Genomic DNA, 16,582 nt, shown 5'->3' with positions numbered 1-16,582 from the left:
GGCTCTATAGCTCGAGGCATTGTGAACAAAAGCCCTGAAAGCTAATTGTGGGACAGACAGACAGATAGACAGACAGAAGGACAGACAGACAGAAAGGCAGGCAGGCAGGCAGGCAGAAGGAAGGACAGACATAAGGACAGACAGTCAAAAAGGACAGACAGATAGAAGGACAGACAGACAGAAAGACCGACAGAGACAGATAGACAGACAGACGGACGGATGGACGGACTCTCTCTCTCTCTCTCACATTCAATCTCAATACAAGTTTACCTTACGATGATCTCTCTCATAACCAGCGTCCCTCTGATGTGCGGCTTCCCGTTCTGTACTTTGCTGTAATTAATACGAAGAAAGGAATGTTTTATTTAATGACACACTCAACACATTTTAATTATGGTTATATGGTGTCAAACATATGGATAAAGATCACACAGAATGTGAGAGAGGAAACCTGCTGCCACTACGCAATAGGCTAATCTTTCTCATTAAACAGCAAGGGATATTTTATATGCAGCATTCCACAGACAGGATAGTACACACCACTACCTTTGTTACACCAGTTGTGGAGCACCGGCTGGAAGGAGAAAAATCGCCATGAACATAAAACTTATCTGTAACTGAACATGATAAGGCTATACACAAAATTCCAGCTCAATATCTTGAGGCATTGCGAATAAAAGCCCTGAAAGCTAATTGTGGGACAGACAGACAACCAGGACAGACAGACAGAAGGACAGACAGACAGACAGAAAGGCAGGCAGGCAGGCAGGCAGAAGGAAGGACAGACAGACAGACAGAAGGACAGACAGTCAAAAGGACAGACAGACAGACAGAAAGACCGACAGAGACAGATAGACAGACAGACAGACGGACGGACGGATGGACGGACTCTCTCTCTCTCTCACATTCAATCTCAATCCGAGTTTACCTTGTGAGGATCTCTCTCATAACCAGCATCCCTCTGACGTGGGGCTTCCCGTTCGGTGCTTTGCTGTAATTAATTAGAGGAAAGGAATGTTTTGATTATTGACACACTCAACACACTTTAATTACAGCAATATGGTGTCAAACATATGGATAAAGATCACACAGAATGTGAGAGAGAGGAAACCTGCTGCCGCTATGCAATAGGCTAATCTTTCTCATTAAACAGTGAGGGATATTTTATATGCAGCATCCCACAGGCAGGATAGTATACACCACTACCTTTGTTACACCAGTTGTGGAGCACCAGCTGGAAGGAGAAAAATCGCCATGAACATAAAACTTATCTGTAACTGTACATGATAAGGCTATACAATATACACAAAATTCAGGCTCTATAGCTCGAGGCATTGTGAACAAAAGCCCTGAAAGCTAATTGTGGGACAGACAGACAGATAGACAGACAGAAGGACAGACAGACAGAAAGGCAGGCAGGCAGGCAGGCAGAAGGAAGGATAGACATAAGGACAGACAGTCAAAAAGGACAGACAGATAGAAGGACAGACAGACAGAAAGACCGACAGAGACAGATAGACAGACAGACGGACGGATGGACGGACTCTCTCTCTCTCTCTCACATTCAATCTCAATACAAGTTTACCTTACGATGATCTCTCTCATAACCAGCGTCCCTCTGATGTGCGGCTTCCCGTTCTGTACTTTGCTGTAATTAATACGAAGAAAGGAATGTTTTATTTAATGACACACTCAACACATTTTAATTATGGTTATATGGTGTCAAACATATGGATAAAGATCACACAGAATGTGAGAGAGGAAACCTGCTGCCACTACGCAATAGGCTAATCTTTCTCATTAAACAGCAAGGGATATTTTATATGCAGCATTCCACAGACAGGATAGTACACACCACTACCTTTGTTACACCAGTTGTGGAGCACCGGCTGGAAGGAGAAAAATCGCCATGAACATAAAACTTATCTGTAACTGAACATGATAAGGCTATACACAAAATTCCAGCTCAATATCTTGAGGCATTGCGAATAAAAGCCCTGAAAGCTAATTGTGGGACAGACAGACAACCAGGACAGACAGACAGAAGGACAGACAGACAGACAGAAAGGCAGGCAGGCAGGCAGGCAGAAGGAAGGACAGACAGACAGACAGAAGGACAGACAGTCAAAAGGACAGACAGACAGACAGAAGGACAGACAGACAGAAAGACCGACAGAGACAGATAGACAGACAGACAGACAGACGGACGGATGGACGGACTCTCTCTCTCTCTCACATTCAATCTCAATCCGAGTTTACCTTGCGAGGATCTCTCTCATAACCAGCGTCCCTCTGACGTGGGGCTTCCCGTTCGGTGCTTTGCTGTAATTAATTAGAGGAAAGGAATGTTTTGATTATTGACACACTCAACACACTTTAATTACAGCAATATGGTGTCAAACATATGGATAAAGATCACACAGAATGTGAGAGAGAGGAAACCTGCTGCCGCTATGCAATAGGCTAATCTTTCTCATTAAACAGTGAGGGATATTTTATATGCAGCATCCCACAGGCAGGATAGTACACACCACTACCTTTGTTACAACAGTTGTGGAGCACCAGCTGGAAGGAGAAAAATCGCCATGAACATAAAACTTATCTGTAACTGTACATGATAAGGCTATACAATATACACAAAATTCAGGCTCTATAGCTCGAGGCATTGTGAACAAAAGCCCTGAAAGCTAATTGTGGGACAGACAGACGGATAGACAGACAGAAGGACAGACAGACAGAAAGGCAGGCAGGCAGGCAGAAGGAAGGAAGGACAGACATAAGGACAGACAGTCAAAAAGGACAGACAGATAGAAGGACAGACAGACAGAAAGACCGACAGAGACAGATAGACAGACAGACGGACGGATGGACGGACTCTCTCTCTCTCTCACATTCAATCTCAATACAGTTTACCTTGCGATGATCTCTCTCATAACCAGCGTCCCTCTGATGTGCGGCTTCCTGTTCTGTACTTTGCTGTAATTAATATGAAGAAAGGAATGTTTTATTTAATGACGCACTCAACACATTTTAATTATGGTTATATGGTGTCAAACATATGGATAAAGATCACACAGAATGTGAGAGAGGAAACCTGCTGCCGCTACACAATAGGCTAATCTTTCTCATTAAACAGCAAGGGATATTTTATATGCAGCATTCCACAGACAGGATAGTACACACCACTACCTTTGTTACACCAGTTGTGGAGCACCGGCTGGAAGGAGAAAAATCGCCATGAACATAAAACTTATCTGTAACTGAACATGATAAGGCTATACACAAAATTCCAGCTCAATATCTTGAGGCATTGCGAACAAAAGCCCTGAAAGCTAATTGTGGGACAGACAGACAACCAGGACAGACAGACAGAAGGACAGACAGACAGAAAGGCAGGCAGGCAGGCAGGCAGAAGGAAGGACAGACAGACAGACAGACAGAAGGACAGACAGTCAAAAGGACAGACAGATAGTCAAAAGGACATACAGACAGAAAGACCGACAGAGACAGATAGACAGACAGACTGACGGACGGACGGATGGACGGACTCTCTTTCTCTCACATTCAATCTCAATACGAGTTTACCTTGCGAGGATCTCTCTCATAACCAGCGTCCCTCTGACGTGGGGCTTCCCGTTCGGTGCTTTGCTGTAATTAATTAGAGGAAAGGAATGTTTTATTTATTGACACACTCAACACATTTTAATTACAGCAATATGGTGTCAAACATATGGATAAAGATCACACAGAATGTAAGAGAGGAAACCTGCTGCCGCTACGCAATAGGCTAATCTTTCTGATTAAACAGCAAGGGATATTTTATATGCAGCATCCCACAGACAGGATAGTACACACCACTACCTTTGTTACACCAGTTGTGGAGCACCGGCTGGAAGGATAAAAATCTGTAACTGTACCTGATACAGCTATACACAAAATTCCAGCTCAATATCTTGAAGCATTGTGAACAAAAGCCCTGAAAACTAATTGTGGGACAGACAGACGGATGGACGGACAGACGGAGGGACAGACAGACAGACAAACGGACTGACAGACAGATGGACAGACAGAGGGATAGACAGACAGATGTACGGAGATGAAACCTATAGTTCCCTTCTGTTAGACTGGTAGGCGATTAATAAAAATTGACAATACAACCTGCCTCAATTTCTTCTATGAGTAAAATGTTTCGTTTTTAATTTACATATTTAATGGTTTTATTTTTATTCAGACTAACTAAGAACTGACAACATCTCTCTCTCTGTGTGTCTCTCTCTGTGTCTGTCTCTCTGTCTCTGTGTGTGTGTCTCTCTCTCTCTCTCTCTCTCTCTCTCTCTCTCTCTCTCTCTCTCTCTCTCTCTCTCTCTCTCTCTCTCTCTCTCTCTCTCTCTCTCTCAAAATACAACTTTACCTTGTGCGGATCTCTCTCATAACCAGCGACCATCAGAGGTCGGGCTTCCCATTCTGCACTTAACTGTAATTAATATAAAGAAAGGAATGTTTTATTTAACGACACACTCAACACATTTTAATTACGGTTATATGGTGTCAGACATATGGTTAAAAATCACACAGATAATGAGAAAACTGCAATACAATGGGTTGATCTTTCCAATTAAAGAGGAAAGGATATTTTATATGCACCATACCACAGACAGGATAGCACATACCACTACCTTTGTTACACCAGTTGTGGAATACTGGCTTCGAATGAGAAATAGCCCAGTGGTTCCACTGACTGGAATTGATCCTATTACCACTGGGATATGTCCCTCACTGTTATTACTTCAAAATATCATTCTTTATTATATAACATTTAATGAAATATCATAAAATATCAGTGAAATAAAAGTATTATCAGTCACTCAGTGACGATAACACATTTTAGAGTAAAAAGTTCACTATTTCACTCTAAAATATGTTATTGTCACTGTAGAAAGTGTTATCTTCACTGTAAGAAAGCTGGAACTATTTTGCTGCTGGCATTTTAAAAATAAAGGTAAATTGTCAAAAGTTATAAAATAAATAGAAAATTTCATATTTTTTGTCAAATATGATTTATATCTCATCTTGTGAAGTTTGCAATCATATCAAACTCGTCACGCAAGCGCTACTCGTGAGATATGATTGCAAACTTCACTCGATGAGATATAAATCATATTTGACCAAAAAAATCAAATATCCTCCATATACCTATGACTAGCTGAAAAAACACCTAATAAAAGAAGCACATCCCCTACCAGGCCTAAAACATCTCCAAAGTTAAACGTTCTCTGTCAGGGGCCATAACTCTGTCAAAAATTAATAAATCTGATTTGTAACAATATGTGATAAAGCTATAAACAAAATTTCAGCTCAGTATCTCAAGGCACTGTGAAACATCCATCCAGAAAACTATAAGTGGGATGGACGGATGGACAGACAGACAGACAGGACGGAGATGGAACCTTTATCATCCATTAAAGGTTTTTGTAGGAGATATCGCTGGCACTATAACTTGCGATATCTTCTGTGATATTCTCTTATTTTGTTATCTCACTGAGTATGTTTCAGTGCTAAATCTCTCATTAGTGATGTCACGCCACTGTCGTTCTGCTAGTTAATGAGTCTACCATTGCCAAAGATAGTGACATTCAACCCACATTACTGACATTGTTTACAACTGTCGCAAATGAAAAGAATGATAATGGATGATAAAAAGAATACCCCCGTCATGTCTTGTGGAATCATAATTTAAATTATGATATCACAAGACACTTGGGGAGTATCATCTATGTAGTCTCTTCCGATTGGACCAGTAGGGAATTGTACTAATAAAAACTGACAATATCTTTTTCTCAATACGAGTTTACCCTGCGAGGATCTCTCTCATAACCAGCATGGGGCTGACGTGGGGCTTCCCGTTCGATGCTGTGCTGTAATTAATACAAAGAAAGGAATGTTTTATTTAACGACACACTCAACATATTTTAATTATGGTTATATGGCATCAGACATATGTTTAATGACCACACAGATAATGAAAGAGGAAACCTGCTGTCGCCACTTCATGGGTTACACTTTCCAATTAATAGTAAAATATTTGGTGGGTTTTTTTTTTTGGGGGGGGGGGGGTGTGTTTGTTGCAAATTTACTGGTTTTATTTTTGTTCAGACAAACTAAGAACTGACAATATCTTTTTCTCAATACGAGTTTACCTTGCGATGATCTCTCTCATAACCAGTGTCCCTCTGATGTTGGGCTTCCCGTTCTGTGCTTTGCTGTAAATAATTAGAAGAAAGGAATGTTTTATTTAAGGACACATTCAACCAAGGGTGGGGAAAAGCCTTTTTTTGTTGGTCTGGAACTGATTATCGATCTCTAAGATTGAAATTAGTTTTGTAAAATAGTGTGTTTGCTAATCCCACTTTTGTTATTCTTGTCGGTTTGACGCACCAGTCCGTTTCTATTATTGGAACAAATTTCTATCTGTTTAATGGAGGGGTGTTTCTGCATATGTTTATTTGTATACATCAATCAACAGATGTGCATTTTAAGTCTCAAAAGACTTTAACCGGTCCCAAATTTAATAACAATTAGTCAGTTGCATTCCCCTCAGTTGACCCATTGGGCTATTTATCGCTCCAGCCAGTACACCACAATTGGTATATCAAAGGTTGTGGTATGTGTTATCCTGTTTGTGGGATGGTGCATATAAAAGATTCCTTGCTGCTGATCGAAAAGAGTAGCCCATGAGTGGGTTTCCTCTCTAAATATCTGCGTGGTCCTTAACCATATGTCTGGTGCCATATATCTGTAAATAAAATGTGTTTAGTGCGTCGTTAAATAAAACATTCCCTTTCCTTTTCAGTTGGACCTGCTCAGGCATCGGTATCGCATACATGATTAATAGTTTTAAAAAATAATAATAAAATAAACCAAAAAAACTTAATAATAGTAAAGTAAAATAATAAAAAAATAATAAAAAAATAATAATAGTAAAGTAAAGTAAAGTAAAGTAAAGTAAAGTAAAGTAAAGTAAAGTAAAGTAAAGTAAAGTAAAACAAAATAATTAAAAAGTAGTCAATATGGCTGGTCTATCAGATGTCTGTGATTTTAAAGTCTGCCATTAGGATAAATCTCCGGTCACTGATGTCAGATCTACGGTAGTATCAATGCACTGCCACACTTGTCAAAGCTGCCGAGCCAGTCACAAGTTTAAACGCCCGTTAACAATAACACCATTCTTAGTGAGGAAGCTATCAAGGCATTACACTCCAATTAAAACAAAGGACCCAGATTTTGCAACTGGCTCCAATTATTGTCCTGTCTCATTGAATGTGTTGTTGCAATCAACACCCGTGTATGGAGCCCTGTGGAGACGAGTGTCCATTTCGGACAGTGTTGGCAAGAGGACAAATGAGACATAAAAACTGCTTTGAAATAATGATTATTTTTTACACTATTTGGCAAACATCACCTTTTAAATGGCAGTTTATACATACATGTATTTTTTTTATTCCTTTCTTTTTTTAATCCCGAACACCCCTCCCCCCCAAACCGGATGTAGTGATGATATCACATGGGACCGATTGACATTTTTATTCCCGCCCCACCCCTCTAAACCGGACACCCTTGGGACCAAGACAACAAAAGTCCGGTTCTAAGAGAGATCCGGTATGGAGAGGTTAAGTTCTGTTTTTTAAAGAGGGACTCTGTAAAACGTCAGGTATTGAGGGAATTTCGGTTTACAGAGGGTTCGCTCTTGAGAGGTTTCACTGTATATATGCCACGACTTCTGTTACACCAGTTGTGGAGCACTGGCTGGAATGAGAAATATCACCATGCAAGTCAAACTTGGTCTGTAGCTGAACATGATCAGAATAAACACAAAATTTCAACATTGAGGCATTGCAAAAAAAAAAAAAAGTCTGGAAAGCTTTATGTACAGACAGACGGACGGACGGACACACAGACAGGACAGAGATGAAATCTATAGTCTCCTCCGATTGGACCAGAAGGGTAGTGTACAAATAAGAACTGATGATATCTTTTTCTCACAATACAAGTTTACCTTGCGAGGATCTCTCTCATAACCAGCGTCCCTCTGGCGTGGGACTTCCCGTTCTGTGCTTTGCTGTAATTAATATGAAGAAAGAAATGTTTTATTAAACGACACACTCAACACATTTTAATTATGGTTATATGGCATCAGACATATTATGGTTAAAGACCACGCAGATAATGAGAGAGGAAACCCAATGCCACTACACAATTGGTTTTTTTTTTATTAAACAGCAAGGGATATTTTAATACGTAGCATCCCACAGACAGGATAGTACACACCACTACCTTTGTGACACCAGTTGTGGAGCACTGGCTAGAATGAGAAAAATCACCATGAAAGTCAAACTTGGTCTCTAACCATTTGTCATGTGTTGTTACTTGTTGTAGCAACGTAATGCAGTCTAGTTTAGGAAATAGTTCCTCATAAAAAAAATACTTCTAATTCTAATATGCTTTTTGACATTGGTCTTTGACCTCTGTAGTATTTTAAGTAAGCCATTGGTTTGAAGTAACTTGTTATATGTAGTACTAACTGATAACAACTGTGCAGGTGGTATATGGTGCCACTTGTATAACAGCAACACGAGGTGGGTGATCAGGCTGTTAACTGAAAAATGTTATGGTTGACCTGTTGATTTTTTACATAGTACTTGTCAATTGGGAGCACTCACTAAAATGAGTAGTCACATGACCGTCTCAACAGTGTTGTATTTTTCATAGAATATATTCTGACATAGACATTGTATTGAAGTACATTGAGTAATTAATAGTTGTGTGTAACCATAAGCCTATATGCAAACTTTCAGCATTGAGGCATTGCAAAAAAGTCTGAAAAGCTTTATGTGGGATGGACAGACAGACAGACAGACAGACAGAGAGAAAGGACAGAGATGAACCTATAGTCACCTCCTGTTGGACCAACAGTGAACTAATATGAACTGACAATATTTCTCTCTCACTCTCAATACGAGTTTACCTTGCGCGGATCTCTCTCATAACCAGCGTCCCTCTGATGTGGGGCTTCCCGTTCTGTGCTTTGCTGTAATTAATACGAAGAAAGGAATGTTTTATTTAACGACGTACTCAACACATTTTAATGACGGTTATATGGCTTCAGGTATATAGTTAAATACTAATGCAATGGGCTACTCTTTCTGATTAGCAGCAACAGATCTTTTATATGCAGTATCCCACAGACAGGATAGTACATACCATGGCCTTTGTTACACCAGTTGTGGAGCACTGGCTGGAACAAGAAATAGCTCAATGGTCCCAATCATTACTCGATGGGGGTCGATACTAGACCGATCTTTCATCAGGTGGGCTCTTTACCAATAGGCTATGTCCCACCCTATAATTAACATGCACTGGCTGGAACGAGAAATAGCTCAATGGTCCCAATCATTACTCGATGGGGGTCGATACTAGACCGATCTTTCATCAGGTGGGCTCTTTACCAATAGGCTATGTCCCACCCTATAATTAACATGCACTGGCTGGAACGAGAAATAGCTCAATGGTCCCAATCATTACTCGATGGGGGTCGATACTAGACCGATCTTTCATCAGGTGGGCTCTTTACCAATAGGCTATGTCCCACCCTATAATTAACATGCACTGGCTGGAACGAGAAATAGCTCAATGGTCCCAATCATTACTCGATGGGGGTCGATACTAGACCGATCTTTCATCAGGTGGGCTCTTTACCAATAGGCTATGTCCCACCCTATAATTAACATAAAAATAATTCCGTATCCAGGGTGAGACTTAACCTTGTGGTAAAGCACTCACTTGATGTGCAGTCGGTTTGTGATCAATCCCCGGCGGTGGTATGATAACACATACCACGGCCTTTGATATATCAGTCGTGGTGCACTGGCTGAAACGAGAAATAACCCAATGGGCCCACCGACGGGGATCGATCCCAGACTGACCGCGCATCAAGTGAACACATTACCACTGGGCTACGTCTTGCCCTCAATGAACCCAAGGAGAGTGCTTTACAATCAAGGATACGTCGAGCCCTAATTTCTTTAATAAGTAAAATAAGATGATGTTGGTTTTTGGTTTTTTACATATTTACTGATTTTATTTTTCATGGCTAGCTCTGGGTGATCAGAACATTTCGCCAAATTATCTTTAAAAAATGCAAAACCTATAGCTATTTTCCACCAAAATATAAATTATAACACAATATTTTTTTGCCAAATTAAAATAAAATTTGCCAGTTGTTGTCAAAATTCGCAATTGGCGAGTGGCAAAGCTAGCCCTGTTTTTGTTCATACAAAATAAGAAATGATAACAGTTCTTTCTCTCAATATGAGTATATCTGCGACAATCTCTCTCATAACCAGTATGTAAGTAATAAGAACTGACAACATCTCTCTCTTTCTCAATACAAGTTTACCGTGCGATGATCTCTCTCATAACCAGCGTCCCTCTGATGTGGGGCTTCCCGTTCCGTGCTTTGCTGTAATGAATACGAAGAAAGGAATGTTTTATTTAACGACACACTCAACACATTTTAATTATGGTTATTTTGTGTCAAACATATGATTAAATACCAACGCAATGGGCAAGTCTTTGCGATAACAGCAACCTGCTTCATATTTCTTCAATGAGTGAAATGTATTGTTGTTTTTTATTTACAAATTTATTACTTTATTTTAGTTATGACAAAATAAGAACTGACAAAATCTTTTTCTCAATATGAGTTTACCCTTCGAGGATCTCTCTCATAACCAGCGTCTCTCTGATGTGCAGCTTCCTGTTCTGTGCTTTGCTGTAATTAATACGAAGAAAGGAATGTTTTATTTAAAGATGCACTCAACACATTTTAATTACAGACATATGGTTAACTCTTTCCCTACCATTCTCAACTGCAGTTGAGACACGCAAAACTGATGTATAAACCCATTCTCGACTGCAGTCGAGAAACGACCAGTCTTCGTAAACACAACTGACAACATTCACAGGAATTATCTATCTTGATTCTGTGAATGCTAGAACATACTAGAGGTAGTATTAAACCAAATAACTTCCGGCTGGGTCAAAGTGCGAGGTGCACCAAACTTTTGATAGAGAAGTGAACACCACAAGTCCTGTGATTGGTTATAAATGTGAGTGTGTTGGTTGTAAAAAATAATAGTTTCATCTGGGTAAAAAAAAATTGCAATTTTATTTCATCTAGTACCAATGTGTCAAGTAGCCTTGTGCTTGAAACATGTATGGGGTACCTGTAAAAAAAAGTACTCGAATTTTGTGCGAAACTAGGGTAGTCATAGACGCTACCCGTTATCTCAGAAACGAGCAGCTTGACCCCCATTTTTTTCTGATTCACTTTAAGTGTAAGGGGTGGTAGTATTTATATCCGTGGCGTTTATGTCGGTTGATACGTTGCAGGTAGGAGTTTTAGCCACATATGTTACTATTGTCGTCTATGGGATTTGATTTGGTAGTATACACCCTATAGCACATATTCAGTGCATAATAAAAAATATTATGATTTTGTCATTTTATTTAATTAAACTATACTGGTTGATAAATTAGCCATCACTCGATCATGCAAGTTCACAATGACCTTGACCTTGACAATAATCTCTGTACATGGCTCTGAATGGAGTTTGAATCAAAGTTAGCACTGAAGAAAAGTTGGTTTTGGCCTATAATTCATACTGTAAAGATTTCAATAATTTCTTTTTACATGGTATTTGACTTGCCATATACAACTGCTCTTAAATATGGTATTATATATAAGCAACCTGAACTAAGATTTTAATAGCAATTTATTTTCATATTAAAAATAGCATGTGCCAATAGTGGGTTAATGTCTTTAGTTTCCATTAACATTGTTAATTTTTTATGTATGAAATTCTGAAAACTCAAATTTGTAAAGAAGTTGATTTTTATTGTCATTTTGACATATTTATAGGGTGCTAAGTTATATTTTAGACAAATTTGTAGTTTTATGCAAAATTTTAAGTAAATTTTAAGAAAAACTTTACCAAAAACATAATTAAATTTGTTGTCACTATTGTGCCTTCTGTTCTTATTTGTACATAACAATAAGGTTGTTAAACATATACTTAGATCTCCAGATAATTTTTTTTTTTTTAATAATCACTTAGTTAGCTCTCATGAAAAGCATTTTGAGTTTATACTAGATTCAGAACCAATTTTTTCAGATCTGATTATCTGCCTTGGATTAAGTTGACAATTTATTTTATTGTTAAAGCTGTATTACCTAATGTTACTAGCTAAATAAAATGCTGGATTACAGATTGTAGGAATACATCTAATGTACATATTGTATTCATCCGGATTAGAAAATAATGCAAGAAAATAGATGTTCGGGTAATTTTGTCATTTAAAAATAGGTTTTTTTCAGTAATTAATCAAAAATAAATGTGTTAAAGCTGCATGATAATTCCAGATATCACAACTATTAAAACCTCCAACTACAGTAGGCTATAAATAAAATATAGTCAGGAATATCGGTGGCTGCCAATAGTTTTGATGGTTCATTATGAAAATCAGCATGGCCGATGGATTTGAAATTCGCACACCTGGTAACTTGAAGACACCCACACCCAGCATACAGGATTTCCTCCCAACACTAATGTCCAGAACATTAAGTCATTACTTCATACAGGTACAGTCATGTTTGTGTTTCCTTCCTCAGACAGTGTATTTTTTTAATACTGATATTTCTTTGATGTGCCTGTTAAGGTCTTCATAATCTAGGGGTCAATCAAGTGCATGTGTTTTAATGGAATTGTTTAAAGGGGTAGAGGTACTCTGACTATCTTTGTTGTCTCTACATATATACCTGAGTACACACACCCAACTGAAAGTAAATATCTTCAGGAGTTTTATTTTAAAACATTTTGTTGTTTAATATGACATATTGCATTTGTACAAAACTATATGCAATATATATGCTTTTTGAGGTGTACATTATATTAGGTTGCACTGTAGAAACAACAGTTTCAGTGAGGTTGTCAGTTTATGTCAGAATACACCAGATCCTGGTTGTCATAAAGACACATAGCTGGACACTTTTTGAAAAATGTATGTTATCAGTATAGGTAGTACTAAACCAAATAACTTCCGGCTGGGTCAAAGTGCGAGGTGCACCGAACTTTTGATAGAGAAGTGAACACCACAAGTCCTGTGATTGGTTATAAATGTGAGTGTGTTGGTTGTAAAAAATAATAGTTTCTTCTGGGTAAAAAAAAATTGCAATTTTATTTCATCTAGTACCAATGTGTCAAGTAGCCTTGTGCTTGAAACATGTATGGGGTACCTGTAAAAAAAAGTACTCGAATTTTGTGCGAAACTAGGGTAGTCATAGACGCTACCCGTTATCTCAGAAACGAGCAGCTTGACCCCCATTTTTTTCTGATTCACTTTAAGTGTAAGGGGTGGTAGTATTTATATCCATGGCGTTTATGTCGGTGGATACGTTGCAGGTAGGAGTTTTAGCCACATATGTTACTATTGTCGTCTATGGGATTTGATTTGGTAGTATACACCCTAGAATGACAATCAAACACGTTGAGTGTAATTTGTTGACTGGTATTCGTATTTAAGTTGTTATTACAATATCGAAACAAAAAAAAAAAACGGTCTAAATTTGTGTAAACGTTATTGATGAAGTAACGTGCATATAGATTCGATTTCTCGCTATTTATATAATTATTACTTTTAAAACATGTTGGACATTATTAATTAATGAAAATTGAAGATTTTTAAAAGATGTATTCCCTGAAAATAACTGATAATACAGACTTTGAAGTAGACTATGGATGGGATTAGCCTACCTGTCGTCGATTGAAAGTGAAAATAAACTTTGTGAAAGTGTCATAAACAATGACGTCATAGATCGTGATCGTAGGGTTTTAAAAAATATATTTTAAAAATATTAATTAAGTTCTGCTGTAATTTTTATTTTGTTAAGGGTTTTTTTATACTATTTTCCGTTGAAAACTTGGGTAAGTGACGACGTTTTCTGGTTGTAAAGCTGGGTGGATAAGTTAAGGACGACACAGATAATGAGAGAGGAAACCTGCTGTCACTATGCAATGGGCTATTCTTTCCAATTAATAGTAAAATATGTTTGGTTTTGGGTTTTTTTTTTTTATTTACTGATTTTATTTTTGTTCAGACAAAATAATAACTGACAATATCTCTCTCACTCTCAATACGAGTTTACCTTGCGATGATCTCTCTCATAACCAGCGTCCCTCTGACGTGGGGCTTCCCGTTCTGTGCTTTGCTGTAATTAATACGAAGAAAGGAATGTTTTATTTAACGATGCACTCAACACATTTTAATTACAGTTATATGGCATCATACATATGATTAATTTTTCCATCCCATTCTCGACTCCAGTCGAGATGTGTAAAACTAACATAAAATCTCATTCTCGACTGCAGTCGAGATGCAACCACTCTTCATAAACACAGCTGTCAACATTCACTGGTGTTATCTGTCTTGATTCTGTTAACACTAGAACATAGTAGAATGACAATCAAACACGTTGAGTGTAATTTGTTGACTGGTATTCGTATTTAAGTTTTTATTACAATATTGAAAAGAAAACTAAAAACGGTCTACATTAGTGTGAACGTTATTGATGACGTAATGCACACATGGGTTCGATTTCTCACAGTTTGTATAATTATTTCTTTTAAAACATGTTGGACGTTATTATTTAATGAAAACTGAAGATTTGTAAAGGATGTATTCGCCGAAAATAACTGATAATACACACTTTGAAGTAGATGATGGATGGTATTACATGTACTTGTTGTCGATTAAAAGTGAAAATCAACTCTGTGAAAGCATCATAAACAATGACATCATGGATCGTGATCGTAGGGTTTTAAAAAATATTAATTAAGTTCTTCTGTAATTTTTATTTTAGTAAGTTGTTTTTTAACTGTTTGACTTTGAAAAATGTAGGTTAAAAATTCTATATTTCATGTTGGAAACTTGGGTCAGTGACGACGTTTTTTGGTTGTAAAGCTAGGTGGATAAATTAAGGACCACACAGATAATGAGAGAGGAAACCTGCTGTCACTATGCAATGGGCTACTCTTTCCAATTAACAGTAAAATATGTTGTTTCTGGGGGGTTTTCTTATTTACTGGTTTTATTTTTCAGCTTTTTTATTGGTTTTATTTTTGTTCAGACAAAATAAGAATAGCAGTTTACCTTGCGAGGATCTCTCTCATAACCAGCGTCCCTCTGACGTGGGGCTTCCCGTTCTGTACTTTGCTGTAATTAATACGAAGAAAGGAATGTTTTATTTAACTACACACTCAACACATTTTAATTATGGTTATATGGCTTTAAACATAATATGGTTAAGGACCACACAGATAATGAGAGAGGAAACCTGCTGGCACCATACAATGGGGTACTCTTCCCGATTAACAGTAAAATATGTTTGTTTTGTTTTTGTTTTTTTGCATATTTACTGGTTTTATTTTTGTTCACATAAAATAAGAACTGACAATATCTCTCTCTCTCACACTCAATCTCAATACGAGTTTACCTTGCGAGGGTCTCTCTCATAACCAGTGTCCCTCTGATGTGCGGCTTCCCGTTCTGTGCTTTGCTGTAATTAATACGAAGAAAGGAATGTTTTATTTAATGATGCACTCAACATATTTTAATTACAGTAATATGGCATCAGACATATGGTTAAGGTACCACACAAATAATGAGAGAGGAAACCTGCTGTTGCCACTTCATGGGCTACTCTTTCCAATTAATATGTTGTTTTTATTTTTTTGCTTATTTATTGTGGGGTTTTTTTGTTTTTTTTTTTTGCTTATTTATTGGTTTTAATTTTTTGCTTATTTATTGGTTTTAATTTTTTGCTTATTTATTGGTTTTATTTTTGTTCAGACAAAATAAGAACTGACAATATCTCTCTCTGTCTCAATTAATTGATTTCAATGCATATCACTAAACTTGTTTGTGATTAACACTCCAGTAGGGTCGTAGTGCGCCAGTCGTATCATATGATGTCAAAGTGTTACGTCCTACTTAGCTTTCTAGTGGGACGTAACACTTGGATACGTACCAGGATATTTTTTATGATATGAGTTATAATTAATGGTTTTATATTTGTTCAGACAAAATAAGAATACCAGTTTACCTTGCGAGGATCTCTCTCATAACCAGTGTCCCTCTGATGTGGGGCTTCCCGTTCTATGCTTTGCTGTAATTAATACGAAGAAAGGAATGTTTTATTTAATGATGCACTCAACACATTTTAATTATGGTTATATGGCTTTAAACATAATATGGTTAAGGACCACACAGATAATGAGAGAGGAAACCTGCTGTTGCCACTTCATGGGCTACTCTTTCCAATTAACAGTAAAATATGTTTGTTTTGTTTTTGTTTTTTTTATTTTTTTTTGCTGACAATATTTATCTCAATGTTTTTGCGAGGATCTCTCTCATAACCAGCGTTTGACGTTTGTTCTGTTTTGCTTATTTGGTTTTATTTTTGTTCATG

General features: G+C 37.6%; 1 protein-coding gene across 1 annotated transcript in view; it reads right to left on the bottom strand.

Annotated features, from left to right (window-relative positions):
• LOC121387612 overlaps window positions 1-16,582 on the bottom strand; it is a 117,937-nt gene that overhangs the window by 63,820 nt on the left and 37,535 nt on the right. The window contains exons 20-36 of the mRNA XM_041518771.1: window positions 16,217-16,279; window positions 15,608-15,670; window positions 15,265-15,327; window positions 14,261-14,323; window positions 10,766-10,828; window positions 10,454-10,516; window positions 9,023-9,085; window positions 8,054-8,116; window positions 6,198-6,260; window positions 5,853-5,915; window positions 4,412-4,474; window positions 3,586-3,648; window positions 2,914-2,976; window positions 2,260-2,322; window positions 1,586-1,648; window positions 929-991; window positions 271-333 (exon numbers count right to left, since the gene is read on the bottom strand). Coding sequence (XP_041374705.1) covers window positions 271-333; window positions 929-991; window positions 1,586-1,648; window positions 2,260-2,322; window positions 2,914-2,976; window positions 3,586-3,648; window positions 4,412-4,474; window positions 5,853-5,915; window positions 6,198-6,260; window positions 8,054-8,116; window positions 9,023-9,085; window positions 10,454-10,516; window positions 10,766-10,828; window positions 14,261-14,323; window positions 15,265-15,327; window positions 15,608-15,670; window positions 16,217-16,279 — 1,071 coding nt within the window. The remainder of the gene's footprint in view (window positions 1-270; window positions 334-928; window positions 992-1,585; window positions 1,649-2,259; window positions 2,323-2,913; window positions 2,977-3,585; window positions 3,649-4,411; window positions 4,475-5,852; window positions 5,916-6,197; window positions 6,261-8,053; window positions 8,117-9,022; window positions 9,086-10,453; window positions 10,517-10,765; window positions 10,829-14,260; window positions 14,324-15,264; window positions 15,328-15,607; window positions 15,671-16,216; window positions 16,280-16,582) is intronic.

This window comes from Gigantopelta aegis, chromosome 13, assembly GCF_016097555.1.
Source record: "Gigantopelta aegis isolate Gae_Host chromosome 13, Gae_host_genome, whole genome shotgun sequence".
NCBI lineage: Eukaryota > Metazoa > Mollusca > Gastropoda > Neomphalida > Peltospiridae > Gigantopelta > Gigantopelta aegis.
The sequence above is the reverse complement of the archived record's forward strand: the minus strand, read 5'-3'. Positions and strand labels throughout refer to the sequence as shown.